At 41.2% G+C, this 27,309-nt stretch overlaps 1 protein-coding gene across 8 annotated transcripts in view; it reads right to left on the bottom strand.

Annotated features, from left to right (window-relative positions):
- NEK10 (NIMA related kinase 10) overlaps positions 1–27,309 on the bottom strand; it is a 208,433-nt gene that overhangs the window by 5,735 nt on the left and 175,389 nt on the right. For 4 of the 8 annotated variants that reach the window (XM_047100309.1, XM_047100312.1, XM_047100311.1 and 1 more), the window contains 4 exons: positions 23,882–23,911; positions 21,919–22,019; positions 11,716–11,826; positions 1,293–1,401 (listed from right to left, as the gene is read on the bottom strand). In XM_047100309.1, the coding sequence (XP_046956265.1) occupies positions 1,293–1,401; positions 11,716–11,826; positions 21,919–22,019; positions 23,882–23,911 (351 nt within the window). The remainder of the gene's footprint in view (positions 1–1,292; positions 1,402–11,715; positions 11,827–21,918; positions 22,020–23,881; positions 23,912–27,309) is intronic. The other 4 variants (XM_047100316.1, XM_047100310.1, XM_047100313.1 and 1 more) reach the window with 1 other exon arrangement.

Raw genomic sequence — 27,309 nt, 5'->3', positions numbered from 1 at the left:
CACTGGTGTGCTGGCAGGCGCGGGAGCTCCCCTCCACTTAGGGCAGACAAAAGGTGCTGGGTTGACGTTGAGGGAAGGCGTGGGGCTGACGAGTCCTCTTCAATGCTCTGCCTCCAGGGGTTCCCAAAGTGCCCGCAGGCTCTGCTGTCTGAGCTGGTGGCCAGCCTGCTGGGACGGGACTCGTCCGCTCCACCTTGGGGTGGCATGTCAAGCTGCCACAGGCCACCCTGGGGATTTGCACCAGGACTCTCGGTTTCATCAGAGTGGCCGCTGTAAGAAGTCTGGCCCGCAGACTGACTGGCCTGCCCTGGGGGCACTTTTAAAAGCAAAAGACTTTCAACAACAGTTTATCTTGAGCTTATGGGTTTCTCAGGGAGTATTCTAAATGTAATTCTGCCTATGGGTTCGCTTCATCCCAGGGGTCCAAGATTTAAGGAAAGTTTGAGAATTCATATATGAGATGATTTGCCTAAATCGAGGAGTGAGGGCAGAGTGAGTCTCCCTCCCTTTAGCCATAATTCCTATCTATTTCAGAACTCAGTGATGTAACTCTAGTTTATAGGGATTTCAAACTTATTTAGGAACTCTAAAACCTCAGAGTAGCTTGAAAACCTCTTCTGAGAGTTCAATTATCATGAGAAGAATTACATTACGCTGAGCCCCTGCTAATGGCCAAGCACTTTTTATATGTTTACACTGGCCCTCACCATCACCTTAAAGTGCATTTTTACCCCCATTTTACAGGCAAGAAAACCGGGGCTCAAGGGGTCGAATAATTTGCCCAAGGTCAACTACTAAATGGTTAAGCTGAGATTCAAATATAGGTATCCAGGTTTTGAGAATCCACACCTTTCGTCCCTAGGCTATGTGGCCTCCCTATGTGAGATTATGCAAAAAAGAAAAAAATTTAAATATGTCTAATGTGGATTCTGTAGGTAAGTTTCAAATTTTCTCCATTTTAAATATCCAAACTCTTCACTTATGCTTTTGGGCATTTGATTTTCCATCATCAGATAGCAAGAAGAAATAAAAGGAAATACAATTCACCCACACAGATTCTGCTGTTTGTTTATGGCATTAATAAATGATCAAGGAAGCTGCCACAGCAGGGTACAATAAATCTCAGGGAATTTCTATATTCCTACTGTATATCCTTTCCAACTATTGCCATAGATAATCAAAATAAGCTCTATCTTTCTTTTAAATTGAAGATAATCTTTTAAGGGTAAGCTGTTGATCCAAATAACAGATTTCTTTGTGAAACCCAGATTTCCGGTGTTGCAGGCCATTACCTGTTGGGTCATCTGGGGACAGGCTGTTTCCACTTGATGAATGACGTAATAAATGGTAATCCACTGTGAAAAAGTTGGGCTCGATTGGTTCTGGAGATCCCTGAGATAACTGGAACAGAAAAGGCAAAAAGCCACATGTTATTCTGCACTCAGAAGCAAATGATAGGAGATCACTTTCCCCATATCTCCACAAGGAGAATTTAGTGCTGTGGTTTTCAATCCCTTGTAAATAGATAAAGACACATCATCCTTTCAAAAGAACTTGTAAATTAGAGGCAGGCAAATTATAGCAGAAGCAAGGTAGACAATTCCCTGGTCACATGAAAAAGTAAAAACAACTCTGCACTTTTTAGTTTTATGAGAGCAAGATAAAAACGGATAGAAAAATAATGGCATGGGCTTGGAACATCAAAATGTTATTTGTATCAGGCCTATGAGGAATAACCTCCAGTTATTCAGCAGAACAATATGTTTAGCCCACATCATTGTTTTTCATGTATCTGCTTTGAACAATGCCTTCTTGCTTGACCAGCACAACCAAGTTTCTTAATACATTTTGCTAAATTATTGTTGCTTAATTTTAATCTCCAAATATGAATCCCCAACACTCTAAAGGAGAGAGTTATTCACTAAACGACAGAATTTATTAAGGTTCCAATTATTTAATGGTCTTCTATAAAGCTGAATTTTTTAAGCAGAATTTTAGGCTATAAATATTTCTCAACCTCCTTTCACCTTTAATTCCAACCAGCACTTGGGCTGGCCAAGTTTTCATGCCTGTGTTAATGTAACATATTAAAATGCCAATTGTTATTAATAAACCAGAAACAAATGGCACAATTTAGACTATGCAATAGTAGTTGCCTTGGATTCACATGCTCTGCTCAGGAATTAAAATACACCATTGTTCAATCACTTGAGAAAACTCGCAGTATTCATTAAAATTCAACAACTATGCCTACCCTGTGACCCAGCAATCACACTCTTAGGTATGAACACAAGAGAAATGAAGGACTTCTGTCCATCAAAAGAGGTACACAAGAATGTTCATAGCGCCTTTATTCATAATAACCCCAAACTGGAAAAACCCCAAATGTCTACAGACAGAAGGATGGGTAGATATATTGTGGTGTGTTTATCCAATGGGATTCTGCAAAGCACAAAAAAGAACAAACTATAGATACAAACTGTAACAGGAACAAACATTGAGCAAAAGAAGCAAAAAGAAAACACAACGTGTGACCGCTCGTATATGCATGTTCACAATCTGGCAAAGCTAACCAATGGTGATGAAGGTTAAGATAACAATTACATTGTGGCAGGGGATTTGACCAGGAAAAGGCAAGCAGGAACCTTCTTCAGCCCAGGAAATGTTCTACATAGTGATGAGGGTGGTGGTCACATGGGTGAATGTGTAGGTAAAAGTTCATGGAGCTGGCCAGGTACCTCACTGTAGGCATTGTGCACTTTGTACCCTAATGAAAAACATTTTATATGAGCAACTGATAATTATTCCATCTAGGTACTTTGGACACTATTAATACAAATCATTTTTGTGTTTTCTAGTCTCCATGTTGCCAACAAATGTACTGTAGAAAAAACTAAGGTTCCACCCTTTTTTATTCTTGAAAATTTACTTTCTTTACTTCAGTGACAACTGATAAAACTAATGACCCATTTGTAAAGGGACAAGATCATAGGATTGTAACATATCGTAATGCAGGAGGATCAGATAGTCACATGCTTACTAATGCTCTCGTCAGTGCCATTAGGATGCCACAGAGGTAGCCCTGATCACTCGGCGTTTCTCAGAGCCAAGCTAGTAGCTTGCTCCAACTAAGCTTAATATGTCTTGTAATGCTGCAAATGATTTCCTGGTATTGCCTTCCAAACGACTTCAGATGGGATTGTTTTTCATGTGATTGAGCATAGGAGTAATTTGGCTGCCTGAAGTGCTCATCCTAATTATAGAAGGCTTATTTAAGTCAACTTAATTATTTAGTAAACACCTTGGACTCCTCTTTCCCAGACGGGAAATGTTTAAAGCTATACAGTGATATATGTGAATTGTGACCCAGAGAGATCAAGAGAGCCATTTTACAATGACAAAGGCAAGTTCTTTTCCTTGATGCAAACCTTGAAGAGAGGAGTACTTGAGATTTCCAGTGCCTTTCACATAAGCAGTGTCCTTTAGCTTAAGAGCTGCAAATCCTCAGAGGGATGGGCCCATGGATGAAGGCAAGGGCTGAAATTCGGTTGAATCCCTTTTGTGTGTTTGAATCCCAGATACGTTTATTTTTATTCCAGAAACTTCTTGGAACTTCTTGCAGTTCAGTGTTTCGACCTACATATTCTTTGAGTGTATCGTTTTTGCCCCTCGCTGTGTGTCATGGTCTGAGCAGGTTTTGTAAAATAGAGATGAAAACCATCGAATCCCATATACCAATGGTCTATACCAATGGTTTATCAGCACCAGCCTGGGCAGCATGGAGGACATAGAAATGATGTGGCCTGCAATTCGGGTAATTAGGCTAATATACACGAACAAAACGGTGAAGGAATAAACACTGAAGTGTAAAATGAGGTGGGGAGTTCTAAGCTTCCAAAAAGAAGTATGCTTCAAGAAGACCAGCATGATTTTCAGAAGCTCTGGAGCAGAAACACTGGAGCCAAGTCTTGAAGGATAGATTTGGGTGGATGCAAGGAAGTGAAGCGGACATTCCAGGTGAGTAGAACTTGGGGGCAAAGGCTGGGCACTGCATACCACTAGCAAGGTGAATAAAGGGATGTGACATAAGTCCACATTACAGAGATGTGGGGATCTAGGCTGAAGAGAGGAAGGCAAGTGCCGTTCATTAATTCAGTGGGGATTTTCTACCAACTATTGTGTGCCACACACACAGATCCAAACAATGGAAACAACCAATGGTGGCCAAAAATTCTACCCTGGAGCTTACTGCCTAATTGGGGAGGAATATGTCTGTGAAACAACCACCTGGATATATGGGAAACTGCAACTGTGCTGAATGCATTAAAGGACAGATCTATGGTTCTAGGAGAACAGACAGATTTAAATTAGACGGGAAAGGTTTTCTGGAAAGAATGACACTTCTGCTGAGAGCTGAAAGAATCAGTGAGAATGAGTAAAGGATGGAAAAGGAAGATCTTTAAAGGCAGAAAAACAAGCATTTGCAAAGACTTAGGAGGAAGCTGCGTGGTAGACAGGCCTCAGACAGTGCCTGTGGCTGATGTAATTTCGACCACGAATGGCAAGAGAGTAGGAGATCAAGGTGGAGAGGTGGGCAGGGCTTGGACCAAACAGGACTGTCAATATGGTGGGTAGGATTTGGCAGTTTATACTAAGAGCCCCTGAACAGTTTTCAGTGTGTAGGGTGTGTGTGTGTGTGTGTGTGTGTGTGTGTGTGTGTGTGACATGATCAGATTCTGTTTTGAAAGGATCATTCTGGATGCAATGTGCACAGCAGTCTGCATGAGGCTGGTGATGCCAGGGTGGGTGCAGACCCAGAGGAAGGCTCCTGCAAATAATGCCAGCCTAGAAGCTGGGAGCCAGAGTTTACATGGTGAGGCAGGAAACTGGAGGCTATAAAGGTTTTCGAGTATGCCTTAAAAAAAAAAAAAGCTAGTGTTTAGAAACTCTTAGTCCTGCAAGACGGGTTAGAGAACAGGGAGATCATCAGAGAAGCTGTGACACTAACACCAGGGAGAAGTGCTAAGAGCTTGGACTAGGTGTTAGCCAAGAGGAAGATCAAAAACCCTCACTAATAACACTAGTAGTGCCTACAGCCATTTACTGAGGACTTAAACATTCTAGACACATTGGATGTTCTATCTGGTTCTTACATCTACCTCTACGGCGGGCATTATCCCTGTTCCACAGATGGGGACACTGAGAAGTAATGTGCTCAAGGATCATAGCTAGCAAGCGGCAGAAGCAGGGCTAGAACCCAGAGCTGTAACGTCAAGGGGTGAGCAAAACCGCGTTATGTGAAGAAGATCCCGGGTGTTGATGACTCACAGGGCAAAAGAAATAACATGGAGCAGCCGAACATGACTGCAAGGCTTAAAGACTGAGGAAAAGGAAAACATGCTTCCAGCGATGGCGATGCACATGGAGGGAGGAAGAGGAAGAGTCCGATTCTGGACACACGACACAGGCAAGAAAATGCTCACCCCGTAGGTGGAATACGGATGCTACCACAGAATGTTCGAAGCAGCGGCCCCTACGACTGGCAGAGGCTCGGAGGTGGCCAGCAGTCCTGGGCCATGTGGGCCCTTTTTTGCCTCTTGAGCATTCAGCTTAGAGGGGCACTGCCATCTCTGGCTTGTATGTCCTGTTGGGAAGAATGCTTCTGAAATGACGGAAAAGGGCTCTCCTGCCCTGAACAAACATCGACAGTTCTAAGGAGCAAATGACTGTACACACTTTGGAACTAGAGCCAAGTAAACATTAAAGAGAACAAACTGTGTCCCTGTTACCACCCCTCCTCCCCCCCCCCCCCAAACTCAACTGATTTTGAGCAAGGGCTGAGCAATTTTGGCTCGTCATTGTTCAAGTGAGAATATAGTACTTTTGGGGCAGAACCTAAATGAGAAGCAAAAAAAATGTAATCTTCATTAAATTCCCCAAACTATATCTTCTCTTCCATATCATAAAATAAGGGGATCTTCGCTGCAGAACAACTACACAAATTATTTGGAATCTAATGCACTGAGGTAGGACTCCGAAGGAAATGAAACAACATAAATGCAATGAGGTGCCAGAAATGAGAACATTTTTAAGGCACTAAATCACACGTCACTCACCAGCCCTCTCTGATCTTTCTCCCTTCAGATTTCCCTGTCCTCTTTGACTGAATTGTAACATGTTAAGACGGAACATACTGTCTTCTTTTTCATCTTTTCTAACCTACAGCTCCTCTCTAGTCTTTTTTGTTAGGCTCTTACAGGCCACTCTGTTAACAGACACGTCCAGTATCTGTGCTCACTATTCTCTTATACTTCAGCACTGTCTCGCGGATGCACCTGTATCTTCTCACGGGTGGTCACTTTGCTACCCTCGCCCCTACTTCCCCCGGAAGCGGCCTTGCTGTTTACATTTCCAACAAAGACTGTGTTTCTGACAAAGAATTCCAAAACTAAAAGAAAAAGGCTGGAAAATCACCATCCTATGCTATTTACAACCAGGAGCTCGTCCTCCCAGGACCTGAAGGTGGGACTGAGGGAGAAGATGAACGGGGCCTGGCCCCGCTGGGCGGGAGAACCCTGCCGTAGGCGCTTCTCCACTTGGTCCAAACAAGTCGGTGTTGGGCGCTGCTGATTTATGATGCCTCCATGGGGCCCTGACAGGGGCTACGCAAAAATAAGGTAATTATTATGTGCATAAGAAGCCATTAATTAAAGCATGAAGAGAGGGGCAACCTGCTAATTGGAAAAGAGCCGGAAACCTGGAGTTTAGGAGTTAAAGAGACTGCCAGCTACTGAATAAGGTAAGCTTGACCTTGCTGATCTGAGTTGAAGTACAGATTCAGAACCAAAGAAATGTGTTCTCCTCTCCTTGCAGTTTATTTATTTAAGAAAAAAGGTTCTTTTTTTTTTTCTGTAGAATCCCCCAGTCTGGATTTTGCTGATTATCCCCACGGTGTCTTTTAACATGTTCTCTTGTCCCACGTATTTGCTACCCATTTGTAGTATCTGGATGTAGAGCAGGGATTGGCAAACTTCTTTGGCAAAGATCAGGTAGGAAATATTTACAGATTTACAGGTCTTGCAGTCTCTGGCACAGCTACTGTGCCTACAAGGTGAATGGAACCATAGACAATATGTAAGTGAATGCATTGGTTGTGTTCCAATAAAACTTTATGTCCAAAAACAGGCAATACACCAGATTGGCCTGAGGACCACGGTTTGCCCACTTCCAATATACAGGCTTCCTCAGATGCAGATCCAGGTTTTTAGCAAATACACAGCCATTGGGAGGCGTATGCCTGGTGGCCCCTCTTTCTGTGACATTAGCAACCACTGGTAATCATGTCTAGGTCCATTATTTCATTACAGGCTGCAAAATGACAATATTTTTTATTCCTTTAGTTGTTATTAGCTGGAGTACGAGTATAATGAGAAACTTCCCCCTGATCAATTTAATTACCCTGGGATAGAATTCATAAGGGAACCACAGAATAAATGAATAAATGTTTGATTCTTTCCTTTTGCAAATAATTTTCAAAACAATGAGTTGGTTACTTAGCATCCTCCAAAGGTAACCAGTGAGGGATTTCTTATTTTACTATCATGAACTCTTAGGTTGAAACTTTACTTAAGGCTTTCCATCCATTGCAGTTATTATCCTTACTGATGCTCTAATTATCCACTAGACAGCCAGCGGGAGCCTCTTTAAGTTGGCTCCTGAGTCCTTTTGACACATCCCCAGTAATCCTTGATGGCATCCTCACTATGCATTCTATTATGTCAAGACATTCCATTCTAATCTCATTCAGCTCCTGTTCTAGCCTTGCAATCACTCTATCTCCTAGGAGCCATGGGTGCTCAGGGAGCTCTCCGCTGCTTGCTTAGTTTCTAGACAATTTAGTGGAAATATTAGGAAATATGTATATATATATATATATATATATATATATTTTTTTTTTTTAATGTTTATTTATTATTGACAGAGAGAGACAACATGCGCAAAGGAGGGACAGAGAGAGGAGGAGACCCAGAATCCGAAGCAGGCTCCAGGCTCTGAGCTGTCAGCACAGAGCCTGACGATGTGGGGCTCGAACCCACAAACCACAAGACCCTGACCTGAGCCGGAGTCAGATGCTTGACCGACTGAGCCACCCAGGTGCCCCGAAATATGGATATTTTTAAAAGAAAAGATTTATCATGAATTCATACTTATTCATATTGGTATTTCCAATTCTACATTATTAACTAGATAATATATAAATATTATCTATATATTATATTGATAATATGTAAATATTATCAATATAAACGTATATTGAATTAATATATTCTATCTTGTTTCTATTTCTCCTTTCTCCCATGCTGAAAATCCTAGTTTCCCCAAACTCTATACAATCACATGCTGTATTCTCCTACAATTTTAGCCAAGATTGAGAAGACCGGACTGAAGATCCGCTGAAGTAAGTCATAAATAAAGAGCTTAGTTTCTTAGAAAAGGGCTTTTCCCACTTCTTCACTCTTCTATATATCCTGCTGGGTCTTAGGCCATTAATCAGAAGGCAGGCACAATCATCCCATAACTGTTCCTCCAACTGGAGACGTAGAGGCCCTGGATTTCAGAACAGATTTCAGAGGGGAAGGTGGAAATCAAATGCATTTTATATGCTATCACTGCTTGCTTCTTCCATGGCCCCAATGTAGGTGACTGTGTTAGTAGTCAAAGGCCAATTGGCCACTCTACCGAGATCACATAGGGGATGAAAAATCCATTTCCAAACAAAAATTGTCACTAACAAAAGATTATACCAGAAAGGGTGAAAAACAGAGGTCACAAAGTTTTCTCATTTGTGTTTAGAGGAGGGCAGGAGGGCTTCTTTTTATATCCATATAAAAATATAAATATTAAATATATCAGCATATATCATATATTATATATATCAATAAATAGACTATATTATACACAACATACTTATCAATATAGAATATACTCTCTATTCAACGATCATACATTAAGCCCCATCATGTGCCAGGCACTGGGCAAGACCACGGGCAATCAAAGATGGATACGACACACTCGCTGCCTTTGGGAGAGACAGAAATGTAAGCCAGATAAAAAGCTCTTTAAACACAACAATGTGAGTAAACTAAAAAAGCACAGAGAAAAGGGAGATTGATTCTGTACAGGGAAAAGTGAGGGAGATTTTTATGGAGGAGCTGGCCTCTCAGTTCAGTGGTGGAGAATAGGAAGTGTATTAATATTCCAGGCAGATTTGTTTAGCGCACAGGAGAGGAGGCCTGCCTCCATGATCAGGAGCGCATACGCCGTGATGGAACGAACCACCGCAAGATTGTAGTGTCAGAGGGGACTATGGCATTCCTCACCTGAGAAATGTGCCTCTAAACAAAGTTGAGAAAAGGGATAAGTCTTTGAGTTCGTCCCCCCCCCTTCCCCTGCCACCCTGGGCTCCCTGAATGTCCTTGACCACCCCCATTAATCCCCTTTTATTCCCCAGACCAAGGGCAGAAGGTTAAGTGCTCTGAGAGAAGCCTCCACTGTACAGAGGAGGGCCTACAAGGTGGTGGGGTCGGTTTAACAAAAGAGCATCTTTTTTCTGTCTGGACAGAAAAGAAAGCCAGCAAGAAAGGGATGCAAACCAAAAATCTAAGTGACGGAAGAGAGAATACTCTGCTTTAAGGAAGGACATGCACTGGTGGAAAATCTCAACAATGGGGGGGGGTGTGGGGGAGGGGAGGGAACCTTCGTGCAAGCTGTGATGCAGGCACTTTGATCTCTTAAAGCTGGGATTTCTGTTAAACTAAATTTGTATACAAAGTGGATTATTCTGCATATCATTTTAATAAGAATATGAAAACCTAGCAACATGTAATGTTTTCATGGGAGACTTGAGGCTCTGTCTTCCTAAAATACATTTATTGGTATTCGTGATGCAATATGTAAATATCATAAAAATAAATATCCACAGTCTCATCCACTTCTGTTTGATCTACTTGAGCTTTGTTTCTTGGCCTCATTTGCCAACACAGCCCATGAAAGAAATTGCGCTCTTGGATCTCTGATGAGGTAGGGTTTATGTTCTGTTTACCTGCTGCCGTGTCTGTTTTTCCATCTCTTGTGTGTGTGTCGGCAGACGCCGCTGATGTAAGGTAACAGAGCAAACACATACTGTTTGCATTTCGTATCAAAGGGCCCATCATACTGCCTGAATAAGGAGTACATTTATGCTTAAGACTGGATCCATTAAAGGAAAAAGAAACTCTAAAGAAAAAGAGCATTGGCGGCATGATGGTTTCAAAGTTTAAGTGTAGGTAAAACTTTACAAATGTACGTATAAAATTGGAACAGGCCCAAACCGCTAGGGCCTGGGGTCTTTCGGGGACAGGAAAAGGGAAGCTTGTGACCAGCTCCAAGGGCTATATCGAAATGGCTACCGACCAGGACAGAGGGATTTCCTCTTCTCCAGTCGTGCTAATCAGAGATAGACAATTTTCTTTCCATCCGGTTGATTTAACCTTTTTGTGATTTAATATTCGTGGGTATAATTAGAAACATTTACTAACACCCAAGGTCTAGGGGAAAAACTTAAAAATATAGTTGGCTCTTGAACAACATGGGTTTGAACTACATGGGTCCAAATATTTGGATTTCTCACAGTGCAGTGCTGTAAATGTATTTTCTCCTCCTTATGATTTTATTTCTAGCTTACTTTATTGTAAGAATACAGTATATAATATATAACTTCCAAAATGTGTTTTAATCCACTATTTATGCTATCGGCAAGTCTTTCAACAGTGGGCTATTAGTAATGAAGGTTTGGGAAAGTCACAAGTTATATGTGGGTTTTCAACTGTGCAGGAGCAGGTGGTCAGTGTCCCTCCTCCCCATGGTGGTCGGGGGTCAACAGTGGTTCATTCCACCCTCCTAGGTGATAAAAATCACAGCTTCATCCAGTTAAATGACTTGTTTGGGTGGTACAGCTCAATTAAGGGGCTTCCTAGAGAATGTTCTAATAAAATATTACATTCTCTTAAAAAACAGAATTCTTTTTCAAAAGGCTAAAGTATATTTTTAATTAAAGATGTTTAATAACATTTATTTTGGAAAACATGTAATCATACTGAAGCAATTTTCTATTCGTTTTCTGAGATGATGGCCCCAGAAATAAAGGTGAGAAAATTAGAGGCAAAGATAACCTTGATTTAGTATCATAAGCAGTGCTGTGGTCTGAATGTTCGTGTCCCCTCAAATTTGTATGTTGAAACCTAACCCCCAAAGTGATGGTATTGACGCATTGTGAGGTAATTCGGTCACGAAGACAGAGCCCTCATGGAAGTGCTCTTATAAAAAAGTGCCCTTATAAAGAGGCCCCAGAGAGTCTCCTTGCCTCAATTGCCACGTGAGGATAGGAGAAGTCAAAAGTCTGCAACTGGGAAGAGGGCTTGTATCCAACATGACCGTGCTGGCACCTTGATATTGGGCAGTCAGTTTCCAGAACTGAGAGCAGTCTCTGCTGTTTATAAGCTCCCCGGTTTATGGTGTCTTTTTTATACAGCTTGGAAGGACCAAAACAAATAACGATAGTATCCTTTAATAGAAGATAGACTTTAAAAAGTACAAAGCAGAGAAGGTATAAAAATTTAACTCTTCCGATGTGTTTTTGTTAGCCAAAGAAGAATTCCTATATGTAGAATACGGTACCTTTTTAATTTCAGATTTCAAATTGCAAGGGTTACTCTGCTGGCTGAAGAGGGATTTCTTGAATCTCTCTATAACCCTTCTTTTCAAATTGTGGTGCAAAGCTGGAGGAAGCTGCATAAAATGAGAAAACAATTATTGTAAGCAAATTGTTAACACTGTACAGACGACTCCTGGAAGAATTTACTGAGGGTCAGTGTAATAATACGAATTCAACAGGACTAAATAAGAATATAAATTTGACTCCAAATATCATGACTAGGTGTGATAATTTTTCATTCCGCAATCCAGAAGGAATATATTACTCCTCTCTCTTTCAAAAGGCTGCTTCCATTTATACTATTGTTCCTTCATTTTCTTGGTATTATTTTTCATATAAAACCTAAATTGCACATATAAATTGAATTTTGCAAAGAACAGACTTCACGAGGAAGGATGCATTCTGTCAGATGTTTACGTGCTATGTCATGCCCAGAATTGTGCTAAACAACCTGACCAAGGTCCTAAAGGATCTGATGCTTTGTGTTTTATGTTTTGTGTTTTGTTTTTGTTTGTTTAGAGAGAGAGTGAGCACGAGCTGGGGAGAGGGGCAGAGGGAGAGAAAAAGAGAATCCTAAGCAGACTCCACGCTCAACCCTCAGTACGGAGCCCATCGCAGGGCTTGATCCCATGACCCTGGGATCCTGACCTGAGCTGACATCAAGAGTCGGATGCTCAACCGACTGAGCCACACAGGCACTCTTGAAGGATGTGACACTTTGGAACAGGAAGCACATATCTGCACTACGAAGTCAAATGCCTGTCTGTGAGCGCTCCTGATATTCACATAGAGATCAGACTGTAGGGACCAATCTTGTCAAGAAGAAAAGAATGAATTAGTATACATCAGGGCTGTGCCAGGATGAGTTGGATTTAATAACTTAGTAGCAAGTCACTTTGAAATCTCTGAAAATATGGCAACTGGGTGAAATTGGAGATTTCAAAACATTGATTTTGTAGAGATCTGCAGGTTGAATTTACACAAGGAAACCAAAGAACCTGAGAAGCACAGAGGGTTGAAGTAAAGTTTGGAAGAAGGATAATAGAGCAAAGAAATAGGGTCAGAATGATAAGTAGTCTCAGAGTGGAAATAACATTTGGTTTGTTTAAAATATGGAGAGGATTTGGAAGGAGAGGAAAAAGAATCATTAAGAAAAGAGATGGCTAAGTGGGAAGGAAGATGTAGTAGTAGGCGCTCTCAAGATTAAAAACAAAATAAAACAAATCCAGCCAACAAAAATACAAGAATAGAATTAAAGATTCAGACCAAAAGGAGACAAATGTGGCAGTGGCAATTATTTACCCCCCCATTCCATTTTTCTATACTCTCTTACTGTTTAGGTTTGGTGCCACGTGACTCCTCTGGCCACTAAAAATGTGTCACTCCGAGGATGTGGCAATTCAAAGACGGCATCCTTCTCCTCCATCCCTGTCTGTCCTGGGCAAGGAGCTTGGCGTCCATCCGTTCCAGATGGCACAACCACAAGATGGAGGAGGGCCACCTGACCCGCCCAAATTTAGCTGAGTGAGAAATAAACCACTGCTGTGCCAAGCAAAGAGATTTCGGGTGTATCTGTTAGTGTAGTGTAACTTACCATATCCTGGCTACAAGGAATGTCCATTCATTCAAGTTACATGAAGCAGGGGAATGTATAAAAGGTAATAGAGAAATGAATGGGGTCAATGGGGGCTCACAACGGCTTCTTATACCCAGAGAAAAACTGTTCATCAGCCCAGACACAACAGAATGTGGGACCCATTATGAAGCACTGTAATGCCATAAACAGAAAAACAATGTAATTGAAAAATGTTTTAACAGCACCATCTGTAATCCTAGTCAATCCTTTGATTTTACTTGAGTCAAAGCAGGCTTAATTACAGAGGAACCAAGATTCTGCTGGAGGATCTGAAGTCCTTTAGTATACTCTGGAAGGTTCTGTAAGTTGACAGCATTGAATCTATAATGAGCTCTTTTTATTTCAGAACTAGAGCATTCTTGTACCTTGCTCCAGATGTAATTGAATCACTCTCCTTATCCCCAGCAAATGGTCACAATTATTGTCCTTGTACATGGAATGAAAGGGGAAATAAATGTGGACAGAGAGAGAGGGAGAGAAAGAGAGAGAGGGAGAGGGTGAGGGAGAGAGAGAGAGAGAGAGAGAGAGAGAGATTTCTTGGCATTAATAAGCAAATGGTTGGAAGACAGATGAGAAGGAAAATGAGTATAAGTGATACATGTGTGCATGACAGATTAGCAAAAGTAATGAATTTAACTTAAGAGTGGGACCAGACAAAGAAGGGAAGGGTCCTGTGCACACCTTTCTAGCAAGGGGATTGGTTAGAGAGGAGTGGATGGGAGAAGTGCCTGGAGATATCTTTTTGGTTTTGAGAATTCCCTACCCTTACCCACGGGAAGTTGCCACTTCCCTAAATCAAACACCAGAGGGCAGTGTTGGCCCAGGACCGTCTAGTTGTTGCCTCGCACGATTCCAATTTCCAAAGAGCGGCAGCAAGCCTTTTGTGATCCACCTAATTGCACAGCGGACTTTTGAAGGTGTGAAGTACCAGTGGGTCCACAGGTTCCTTTGAAAGAGACTAACCCCAGCACTGGCAGCTGTCACTACCGGATTGCTAATTCAAATAGTCTTAAAATCCTTTGCTATTCATTTAACTTGATAAGCCTCTAATTAACTCAGAATTGCTTTTATTGCTCCTGATTGCTTGAATTAATTCTCATAAAAGCTTTCTTGAATAAGTTAACAGTCGACTTAAGATTCATACACGAGACAGTATTAGAGAAAGCTATTTTACTTATTGGAATAATTATCACGATAGCCAGCACCCCATCCTTAAAATTTTCATGGAAGAATTTAAAATTTTGCGCAGAATGATACATAGTTCAATTGCTGAAGAAGTAAGTATACTATACTATATACAAGAACTATAATACTAAGAATAGAATATTAACACCTATGATTCTTATGTGCCAGTTACTATGATTACTCTTTTGTGTGCATTATGTCCCTTTTCTCCCCACAATAAACTTGTAAGGCAGCTACTGTGTTATAAGTAAGGAAATCAGAGCTTCAAGACATTATGTAACATGCATAACGACTGAGTTGGTGCCTCTTCTAACACAACCCTTATCCCAGAGCACACACACCACCACTGGTATTTCTACAGTGTAACACTTTACAAACACTCCACATACATTATTTCCTTCATTGCAATAGTCCCAGAAGCTACCCGAATCTTACTGATGGAGAAACTGATTCTAGAAAAGATGAGTCTCTCAACACCACACATCTAAGAGCTTATTTTTTGTTTTTACCATCCCAAAGTAACAACAGAAAAGATGAAATCTGATCTCCATGTTCTATACCAGAGTCTTGAACTTGCATGATGTAGGGATACTTCTTAAAGATACATTCTCTAGTGTCTCTAAGAATACCTAGTGCACACCAGCAATAATGGAGAGTGCCCCATTTGAAGTGACTTAAATAACATCTTTTCTGTAAAAACAAATTATTTTGATATATTATCGCCTAAAAGGAGATTTCCCTAAATGCTAACAAAAATTCAAAGATCATTATCAAAATAAAGGCACAAAATGTAAGCTTTCTCTTAGAATCCGCAAACCCTGAAAACACGAGTCCACTTGGATGCATGGCTTTACCCTAAATCCGGGGTAATCTATCCCCCTTGCCATTAGGAACCAGGAGACCCAGATAAGAGACAGGAAGGAGGGTTCCAATTCCATCTACGACTATTGCTGAAAAGAGCAGTTTGTTCCACTGATGACAGCCAGAGTATAACTTCAGCTGAGGGACAGCTGTTCCCAGCCACAGTTTTTGTTCTATCGGCAACAATTGTGGTTGTTAAGATGGCAGTCTGAAGCTGGTCCACCTAACTGCCCGTCTGTGCTCTAGGAGACAGATGTTTGATTTTTAAAAGTTGCTATGTGCTGATTTTCAAAGCATTTCTTTAACCAAGTCATCGGATTCTGAGTACAGAATTAAATCCAAAGCATAAGTTGGCTGCATAGGTCTCAGCTAAGCAACAACACACAGAGACTCATATTAAAAGGTAACATATGTACCTTGGTCACCGTATGTGCCCGGAGATGGATTTTGGTTTCCAGCAGTGGAAATGAACCACTGATTTTATTCTCAGCTGGGTGTCTTAAGATTACCATCTCAGTTTTGATAAAAGCAGATGTCAAATCAGTGAAGGCAGCGTAAGGATTTTAACATCCTGCCTTTTACAATAGTTGCTTTTAGATGATTTCCAAGATCTGTCTCCATGGAAACTGGATAGGAAAGGCCACCATCAGCCCAGAGTGTCCCCTGTAAGGTTATCTGCGGGTTGTCGGGAAGGGTGAGGTCCTGCAATTCACGGCAGCTACCACAGGCGTGAGCCCACCAAGGAGTCTGACTAGGAAATAAACATGGGGACAAGAAGAGTTGTTTGTTTGTGTGCTCGTTTGTTGATTCAGATTTACTTTCAGCAGATTTCCTTTGGAATTAGCAGACAGAGAAGACTGATCTTGGCCTTCCACCTGTAGCAAATAGGAAGGTATCATGTTCAGACTTGTTTTTATCTCCTTCATTTGAAAGGCATTGTCTTGGGCTGGCATGATAATTTAAAGTTCCCCAAAAGGGAAACATTCCTTCCTATTTGCAATGTCATAAACTTTCAAGTATTCTAGAAATACATTTTAAAAACCACAATGGTGGGGCGCCTGGGTGGCGCAGTCGGTTAAGCGTCCGACTTCAGCCAGGTCACGATCTCGCGGTCCGTGGGTTCGAGCCCCGAGTCGGGCTCTGGGCTGATGGCTCAGAGCCTGGAGCCTGTTTCCGATTCTGTGTCTCCCTCTCTCTCTGCCCCTCCCCCGTTCATGCTCTGTCTCTCTCTGTCCCAAAAATAAATAAAAAAAACAAAAACAAAAACAAAAAAACCACAATGGTTACATCTGAACTTGTAGCAAGGAATGCCAGCTTGCCAAAAAATATGAAATCATTTGTTATGCTGAAGTGTGAGAGCAAAATAATAAGATATTTATAATCATTTCATTCTTGCTTTAACATTACTTTGAAATCCAACAAAGAAATGGAACACATCCATCAAAAAGTTTTTTATTATATAAAAATTAGCAAGACAGGCATATGGAAACTATATTTAAATTTCAAAGTATATTTTCTCTCAATTTAGTAGTTAAGCATTGAGGTAATCAATAAGCTATTTAAAGCTATTTCCTTAACACTAAAGAATGCTTCCCCATATTTCTACATCAGCATTTAAATGGAAATGCATTTTTGAATATAATATCTTTACTCAATAGAGATATGGCAGATTATGTTTTGATTTATTAACCAATTTTCTACATCCCCCTCATATTTCCTTGTACCCCTTCACCCTCTTTCATTTAATCAGGTAGACAGTTCGGTGGGATTGCCTAAGGGAAAGGTTGACGGCAGAAAATGGAGGAAAAAAGTAATCAGTTTCAGACTCTTGAGTCCCAAAAGGCTAGCCCTAAGAGTGATTGGAAGGAATAGCAGATTTGGGGGAAAATGTGACAGGTAAGAGCCAGGCTAGGGAGAAGCCAAAGGGGAAGCAGTGAGAACTCAGAGGTGGGTAGGTCCCACAGAAGGGAGTCCCTTGCCTAGTCCCCCAGCCCAAGTGTGACAGTTGCCTGCTTGTTGCCTCTCGGCTCCAAATTCACCCTTTGGTGCCCTGCATGTGACAGTGGAATTTCTCCCTTGCCAGGATGCTGGGCTCTGTCTGTAGAGAGAGAGAGCACTCGAGGGATGCTGGAGGAGAACGGTGCTTGACTTTCTGGTCCCAGTGATGCTCCCGCCTTGCCCCAGTCCTGCAGCACTGAGTGGTCAGCAGCCAAGGGGAAACCAGAGTGGTGCTTACCCCTAGACAGTTTCACTGGCACCAATCCTATAGGCAGCTTCCCAGAACGTTCCATGGACTACCTACCAGTGGGAAGCCTCCTCTGGTCCCATAGAGGGTATTTCCCAGCCCAAGCCACACGTGCTGATTTCCAGCAAGTTCCACAGCATGACAGCTCAGCATGGATTACTTGCCCTAACCCCCCAGGGGAAGGCTTCCTGCAAATTTCTCTAGCACAGCATCTCAGTGGATTTCTCTGATCTTTCCGATGAGGTCTGGACCTGAGCCCAGGATGGGAGTGTCCTCTTTTCTTCCTTTCTTGGATGCTCTGCCTCAGCCCTATAAATAGTGACTTCCATAGCTGCTCTTCCTATATTCTTTAGATACTCTCTTCCCCTCCTTCTTAAATAATACTGTTACTATTAATAACTTTTAGTAATTCTTTATATTAAATCTTCCCTATTGAAATTACTGTGTGGTTTCTGTCTCCTAACTGGACCCTCACTGATAACAGATTAGGCTCCAGCAAGGTCCCAGAAGAAGGACCCATACAGATGGGAATTGGGACTTGGTTTGATTGTGCCCTTGGAACCGAGCCCAGTGCTGAATTTTGCCACAGGACACAGGACGCTGATAGCCCATGACATGCAGTGGCATCACAATTGATCAAGTATCACCATGATAAAGAGCCAACTGTAGGAAGTGCCCTGGAAGCCTGAGTGGCTGCTGCACTACGAAGTAGGAAGACCACAAGGACTGCGTTGTGGGATGGATTCTTCAAAGTGCATCAGAGCACTTAGGAAAAAAAATGACAAGCTTGGGTCCTTGAACTCTTGGCTCACATCATAGTCTGAGCCCCAGAGAGATTCCACGATAGCCCTAAAAGAGCCTGTGATTTTCTTGCTACCACAGCACAGATACGGCTGATAATCAGATACAAATTTAATTGGGCAGGTTGCTAAATTACAACGTCAGTTGAATGCCTACTTTGCTGAGGTTTTCATGTGAAAGTTAGAAAAAAGAATAGGATCCTAAAGCTTGAAATAGGGACACTTTGTTGGATCCAGATAAAACGGACAGTCCTGTCACTCTGAGTCATTATTGCCAGCGGAAGTAGCTTGTCACTCTGTGTCTGAGGAGACCAGCCTTCTTTTGCTTGAAAACTCTACACTAACCTCATCCGGGATAGATGAGGAGTGAGATCTTAAAAAGGAATGCTTATTCCTCCTAAGACCCACAACAACGAGGGTCAAGTCCGTCACGTGGGCCATATCTCGACATGATGCAGGGGAACTGGTGCACACTATGACCCAGAAGGAAATAGCTTACCTGTCAGAATTGCAAGACTTTGCTACTTTGTACCAGCAGCAACGCAGGGAACATGTGTAGTAGATTCAAAGGGTTTTAGGCCCAGAAGGGTGAAACACCACACTAACTCAGGCTGAATTCATTCATATGGGTGCTCTTACTAGAGAGTCCAGATTTAGTGTATTAGTTCCTGCAGCTGAAGGTAACTGCTTACTTGGTTGGCATGCTCTACCACTCCAACTCAATGGTGACCTTCGTTTAATGGGGGTAAAATGCCAGAGCTACCCTGACATGTGGAGGAGGGAATCCAAAGGCTTGAGGACCTGCCATTTATCATGTGTGACCTGCACACTCACTCCCCAATTATGTTCAGCAAAAATACTCAGAAGCCACTCCTGTCACTAAGGTATGGAGAAGTACATTAGAGACGGGAGCACCAGCATCCTTAAAAATCTCTACCGCTGCTTTCCTTTGTAGGCCAGGTACAACACTGAAAATATAGGATCCCAACGGGGATGATGTGATCCCAAAGAAGCAGAGGCCAAGGGACGCCATTTACCCACCAGTGACAGTTAGAAGCATTTACCAGAAAGGGTGGGAGGAATGCACTGTTAAATTAGAGTGCTTTGACCCCAGTGGTCTTTGGTGGTGGCTCAGAATACTGGAGTATTCTTTAATCCAAATAACAGAAAGGAAACTCTGGGTCTGGTAGACAAAAATCTGACCCGATTTGCCGTCGCCACAGTGGACAGTCACAGCCTCTCATGCAATTTCTATACCTAGGTCAATTTAAAGACCCAAAGCCCTTGATTAGGGGGGAATAGCTGGGACTCCTTTAGGAAGGGCCCAGAAACACTGATATAAGTATACACTATACATTTTCCTCCAAGTCTGAGGCCCAAAGAGACCTACAGCCATTTATTATCATAATGCCACCGTCATACACCAACCAGCATGGATTTTTGTTTGTTGGCTTGTTGGCTTGTTTTGTTTGTTTGATTTTGGGGAGAGAGTAAGTGTATTAGCCCAGTGTGACTTACAGTGGGCCCATTCGGTCCACCGACCTGGTGGCATTTCTCTTTAGTCCTCGAACATATAATTGGAATCGCTACAATTGGCAAGTGACAGAGTCATAAGATTGGCTCTCTGGATCTTAGACTGAGTAAATGTTTATATGTTTTGCTCATTGATACGTCACAAATGCATAGAACAGTGGCATCTGATAGTAGGCACCTAATGATTATATGTCAAATGAATGAATGAATGCACAAATGAACTGCATAAGACATGCAATCTTAGACTCCAAAATGCTAGTTACTTTCTCATCCATATGCCTACACGTCATCTACAAAAATTTCTTTTCTTATTAACATTAAGACCTTGATTAGCTTTGGTAACTTCGTGTATATATGTATACACACACACAAGAAGAACTGACCAAAAACCAAATCAGAAACTATGAGCCTCATTCCAAAGAAAAAAAAGAAGAGGGTAGAAAGAAGAAGAAGAGAACAGAGAAGGAAAGAAAAGAGAGAGAGAGGGAAAAAAAGAGCAACGGACTAACATACAAAATGGCAGGACACTTGTCTGTTGGTGTCTGGAACCGGTGGCTGTGTGGGTCTGGAGGCGAGGCCGTCTGGCTTGCCCAGTGTCAGTCTCACTCCAGTAGATGCGCAGTTACCAGGCACGGACAGGCGGGGCTTGGTGTAAGGGGGTCCAGCCTCCACTGGACCCGCTGCGCCGTGCCCTGAAGCCCCACCGTGTCGGTGTTGGGGAGAAAATGGTGACACCCAATCTCTCCTCCCCACTGGGCGTCTCAAACCATGCTGCTCAGGCAGCCCTCACAGAGTAGTGGGGGGCAGTCAGCTTGCCCTGCTCCACAGTCTCCCGCACCCCCTAGGCGCTCAGAAGGGATTCAAAACCCAATGTCTTAAAGGATCGCACACCACGCAGACCTGGTTCTGGGGAAATGCCAATCAGCCCTGCTGATAAAGGGCCTTTGGCTGGCACCTGCAGGGTCTTTTGTTCTTGGGGGGGCAGTATACCCTCTTCTCACAGTACTCAGGGAGGGAACCGTTTTCTCCCAGCGCACTCCTGAGATCGCTACCTCGACCCAGGGCTGGCTCCCCTCCCCTCCAGGCACACACACACTTAGCGGCTTCAGTCCGGAGAAAGTCATGCACTTTTGAAAACTCTGATCTTCAGCTCCTAAGGCTGTTTGCAAAGTAGAGACTGGCACTCTCCGTATTTCTCATTCTCCAGTCCGTGGTCCAGAGCGCTTTTTCTCTTGTCCTAACACAAAACTGCAATCCACAGCTTCTCTTTCTCTTCCTTTTGTCTCTCCACAGAAGGGGATCCCTCCCTCTGTGCCCACACTGTTTTGTCTCCCCCAATTTGCATACACGCACCACTGTCCCGCCAATCTGTCTCCCTCCATCTGTGGAGATTTTTTCTGTCACTCCGGAGATAGACTTTCTGGGTATTCCAAGTGTTCTGACCTCAATACTGCTGTGTGTGAGGGATAAGGGAAATCCTGGTCCCCCTGCTTCTCCACCATCTTGACTCCTCTGAGAGGTCCTAGTTTTAACCCGGCATCCTCAGGATTCCTCAGTGGGCACTAGTTTTTCTTTCCTGTAGCGAGGCTGTTCAAAACCCAGCCCTGTCCCCACTTTCACCCCCATAATGAAGGGCCATTTGTGTTGAAATTTATTTTTGGTGGGACACGGACAAAAGAGTAGGTTATGAGTCATAGGGGGAAACTGCCATATTTGCTTTTTATACCCTACAACCTTTCCAGCTCTAGCTCTGCCGCTAAGCCAAAGCGTTCCCAAATATATGCAGTTGGAGATAATAAAAATGAGCATTCGTTCCAATTTAAAATTCCACAAAGTAGTTCTTCAACGACATTACCATCAAACTTGTACTTAAGATGAAAAGGAAATAAAATGCTAGCATACTGACCTGTGTGATGTAGATGATTTTGTGCAGCTGAATTAAGATCTGCTGAATAGGATCACTGATCTGTCGTACTTTCCTCTGGGACACAGCAATCCCTGCAGATGCTGTGGATGATAAATTCTGCAGTTAGTCAAGATCCTGGTTTTCTCTTTCAAAAATATTTAGTAGAAAATATTAGTAGAACTTGGGGTAAAATTCTGAAAAAATAATTAAGCTAAAATCTTGATCCTACCAATGAGATAATATTCAGAGACCTTGTAACACTTCCATATTTTACAATATGGTATGCGCTTTTTCCTTTTACTTATATGACTTCTGAGTAACATAACAATGTTACCTTTTATAACAATTAAAAATACTCCTGGAAATTTTGCCTGCGATTACACCAGGCTGCCACCAGGAGTCAGTGGTGCTTTGGATACTGTGGCCTTTGAAAAGCTGGGCTTCAGATATGTGCAGTTAACAGACTATCAGGCTTTTACATTTTAAAGTCATTATGCCCTTAATATCATATTTTAAAACTAATTTTAGTAAAACTACTAACACAAACACCGAATAGGCAATCTTACAGAGGAAAAAAAACCCAGAAACAAACAAAAAAATACACAATTTGTAATAAGGGTTTAAAGGTTACTGTAACCCTTGATTATTACAAATTATAATGTTCACCTGGATGTTTCTCTAGCTCTAAATAAGACACATTGGTAACTTATCCTGACTTCTCATCATACTGCCACTCCACTTTCACAGTTTGAGGCTGGCTTCGTGTCAAACTGCATATGAGTGGCTTCCCCACCTTCATATATCATAGCCACAAGTAGTCCATTCTTAACTTTAAAACTCTTTAAAGAAATGGCCTTAACCTCTAGATGGGCCAGAAGGCCCCCTCTGCCCCCTCTCACCCTCAGGTCCACATTGGAGAAAAAGAAAAACTGAAGAGACACTTCAGATATGTGGATATATATTATCCTCTCCACCTTCCCCAGGTTCCTCCTCCTCTTGCTCTCCCTCCCTCTGACCCATAGCATGATTGCTCCAATAATACTCTTGCCGATTACCCCTTTTAAAAGAAAAGCTCCAAAGTCCCTCTTTTCTTCACTCCATACGACCTTGAGCCTCTATGAAATTAAATGTGAACATAATCATTGCTTTAGCAATAGCTAAAATTCTGAAAAATGAGTCTTATATAAATGCTTTCTGAGAAAGCTTGCATATTTTACCATAAAATTGTTTTCAAAACATTTGCAGAGAAAATTTAATGTGGTCATTAAAAGATTCAACCTATTTTATTATGAGCATGTGACAATTTATATTTAGACACAAACACAAAAAAGAAAATAAACAGAACATTTAAAGAAATATTACTTTGTTTACAGGCATCTTTACTGAGTTAGTTGAGAAATTCTTATAAAAAATAATATAATTGTAGTTTATCTGCATTTAATACCTTGACTAAGTGTTTGAAATTGAAAGGATCTATCTCCCCTAGGCAGTGTGTCTAACTCCTTTAAATCATCAATTACTTGACTATTAAGATGAGGTTTAATAAATTACCCTTAGGGTAAAAGTGTGAATATAGGTCAGAAAGGTAGCTCTAAAATAGAACACACAAGGCTGGAGGTATCTGCTCCAGCCTATAGAGATAGCCAAGTTTACATATGTCCTATTATTTTCTACAGTGGTGTTTCCTACAGAAATGATTCTTACAACATAGCTATTTGTTTTTCTAGACCAATACTGAAAACTACAGACCATGTAACGTGGCCAAGAGAAGGTTGTTACGGCAACATTACCTTCACATTTTCTGAAACTGGAGGGTTTGATTTTTTTGATCAACTATGTGCTAGTACTACTTTATGTTATTGATCTGTGGATATATTTCACAAGTTAAAATCTCACAGCGTGGCAGAGAGTTCTTAGACTGTGATGACATTTCGAGTGGGATATCACACGGGTTTGACTCTACCTTGCCACAAGAATGTGCTCATCTGTGGCCCTAAATACAAAAACAGAAATAGTTAGCTAGAATGCCTGTCTTCTGAACTACTCAGTTATGCAATGCAGCTTAACAATTTTTTCTTAAGACCTTTTGACCTCTGCTCCCTCCAACCCAGTAAATCTTTGACTTTTAAAAATAGTTTAGATTTATTCACCAAAAAAATAAAGAATAACACATGCCCGATGTAAAGCAAGCAAAATGAACATAAAAACAACCTAGGCATTACATAAAAGCCTTGAGGTTCCCTGGAACCACCACCCCTCAGCGCCTCTCCAGAGCTGGATCAGCTGTACCTGATATCAGCTTCCAGTTACTTTTCTATCCATTTACATACATAACTGGGTACTTTCACAACAGTATTTTTCAAGGGTGATTGAATCCTGAAAACAGTTTAATGCGTCAAGACCAGCATTTTGATATATGGGATGGAATGAGATGGAATGAAATGAGACAGAATAGAAAAATTTCAGAGTGCATTGAACATAGTAGGTCCACTCAGTTGTGATATAAAACGTGTACTGTGTTGAGGTTCGCTTATTCCCAAAAGAGTTTGAAAGCTACTACTGTAGAAAATCTATAGTATTACTAATGTTTTCTTTCTTTCTTCTCATTTTTTCATGTTTTCATGAAACATGAAACATTTCTTTTCAATGTTTTCATAAATGACACCTTATAAGGCTGTGCTACATTTTTTTTTCCCTCATGACTCTGTCATGGAGATTCTTTTTTCTCAACACACACAGTTCTAGCCCATTCTTTATAACCACTATTATATAGTACTACATGTTCAGCATACATCATAGTTACTTAGCCACTTCTGTCTGGAAGGGAACTTAATTTGCTTTCAGTCTCTCATGATTATAAATGATGTTGCAGCGAGCAAACGTGTGTGAATACATTGCATAGAAGTACAAAAGGTCTTTTAGGGTAGATAAGCAGAAGTCAAATAGGCCCTTGGATATACGTGTTTCTTATTTTAACAAATACATATTTGAGTAGCTGAGTCAATTTTCACATTGACCAGAAGAGAATCCATTTTTCTGCACCTTAATCAACACTATATATTATCAAACTTTCCAATTTCGCCAATCTGACTTTGTTTTATTTTGTGGTTATCTAAATGCTGGTGAGACTATTGCACTTCTTTGGCGAATTTCCTGTTTGTGTCCCATGCTTCTTTTTCTTATTGATTTGTAAATGCTCTTTATATAGACTGAATGCTAATCATTTTATTGTACCTTATATGTTAAGAGTACTTTTATGTAACCTGTTACTGCTTTTCAATTTCCCATCCTTATCACCTAGACTAAAGGTAATTTTTAGTCTTAGCTACCACCAGAACAGTCTCTCAGATACCTGCTGCTTCTGTACCATGGCAAGATTTACTGAAATACTTCAGCTAATCCTGGTAATGAGAACCAATTATTCCTCTGTTTCCACCTGATGAAATCCTCACAAGTTTTTATATTTCCTCGTGCCAAAATATATTTATTTAGCCCTTATTAATTTCAGGAAAACAAAGTGATAAAAGTTCAAATAGATAATTTTTAAAAATTTTTTATTATTTAAATATTAATAACTACCACGTTTGTGGCAAATGTTAGCCGTATCATTTTGAGTTTTAAAGCGTTCTCTCTCATCTTTCAGATTAGCACACTAAAAATACTTTGCTTCCTAACTATTCACCAAAAAAATGCAACACATATTTACATTGATAACTTTGTCCTGAGTATTTTTATTAAGATAATTTTCTCCTAAAAAATATCACAGAAGTAAGCAGATTTCAATATCAGTCATACCTAGTATGCCTATGATTCGTATCTATAGGGTTCCTACTGCAAAAGATAGATAATATTCGGTACCGTTAAAATTTAAATAAAATCAAACTTTAAAATTGATTCCATTTTAATTTCCTTTTACAGTTTTGTTATAATAGTGAATTTAATTAGTGTTTTAAAACTTAGGATGAAACTTTAAAATTCCTTATAAAAGGCAATTAATTTAAAGGTAGCAGAAATTTTTAAAAGTAACTGTACTTGCTAGCTTACTCTGGCGAGAATGACCCCACACAGCAATTTTTCTTTCCTCAGGGGTGGTAAGTAGAAGGACTTGGAGGAAGACTAGTGCATGAACTTGGGCCAGACACTGGGAAGTGTTTTATGTATGTAGTTTCATCTAATCCTTCCAAACTTCTGAAGGGTAGTTGTTCTTATCCCATTTTACAGATACGGAGAGTAAGAGGAAAGAAACTGTCCAGTAAGTCCCAGAGCAAGTGAAGGCCGGGGCATGAAATGAGGCGGGCCCTACGACACCACACTGACTCAGTCTACACAGGAGCTGAGGTGCCTCCAGTTCTCTTTCTGACTCATCACTAGGACACTTCCCCTGGTTACCTCAGATCTAAACTTATATTTATGCTCAAGGACTATTCCTCTTCTTGAAAGGGTCACTGTTTTTAACATGATGTTCTACCTAGACCTTTGAACATTTAATTGATTAGGTATTTTTGGAAAGCATATACATGTAATAAACTGGAAGCATTAGGTCCTTGTAGTCTCTGCAGTGACTCTATCTGTTGTTGTTGTTTTTAATCTCATGGCACATTAAATGGTCAAATTCCGGGCCCTTTCTTGGTGCTTTGAGACTTGGTTTATGTTATATATCCAGTCTACTGAAACTACACTTCATAGCACAAGCCCTGAAACTGTTCATTACTACAAATTGAACAAAAGATGGATTACACTGTTTTCTTCCAAGTTAACCAAGATATGGTAAATCCCCCTATTTGTCTGAACTCTCTCTGCTAAGAGTCAGGAGTTTTTAAACAACTGGAGAAGAGAACATTTTGGGCAGGAGTTCCCTGAAGAAGCAAAGAATATTTTTGCTCCACGAATGGGACCAAAACATACATCAGCTTCTCCGTGTTTGACCAAATGCTTTGTTGAAAGACAACGCAACCTTTTAAGTTTTAGTATAGCGGACAGATTTACTCTCACGTCTTTCCTTAACTGTTGTAAAATGAGACAAAGTAACTCAACTGTAGTCTAAATCTACAAATGCTCAATAATCTACCCCTATGGCCAGCAGTGTAGAAGGCACCAGAAGTTCCACAAAGGGTATGGCACTCACAAAGGCTTCATGAAAGGTTCACCCAGAGTAACAGGAAGGGAGATTGAGAGTTGATGCAAAAGTTTCATTTGAGAAGACCATGGAGAATTAGTAGGCACTCAATAAGCACAGGATATGGATTTGGTGTGCGGGAAGGTATACTTCAGTGGCAGCTTCTGAGTAGAAGAAAGTTTCAGCAAAGGACAGGAGTCAGCTAAGCGAGGGCTGCACCTGGAGAGCAGCAAGGTGTCCAGTTTATCTAGTGTGAAGTATGATAAAAAGCTATA

Source organism: Lynx rufus, unplaced genomic scaffold, assembly GCF_022079265.1.
Source record: "Lynx rufus isolate CCGP_SWC_20201006 ecotype Redwood Valley unplaced genomic scaffold, mLynRuf1.p SCAF_5, whole genome shotgun sequence".
Taxonomy (NCBI): domain Eukaryota; kingdom Metazoa; phylum Chordata; class Mammalia; order Carnivora; family Felidae; genus Lynx; species Lynx rufus.
Note: the sequence above shows the minus strand (reverse complement) of the source record. Positions and strands in the feature narration are given on the sequence as shown.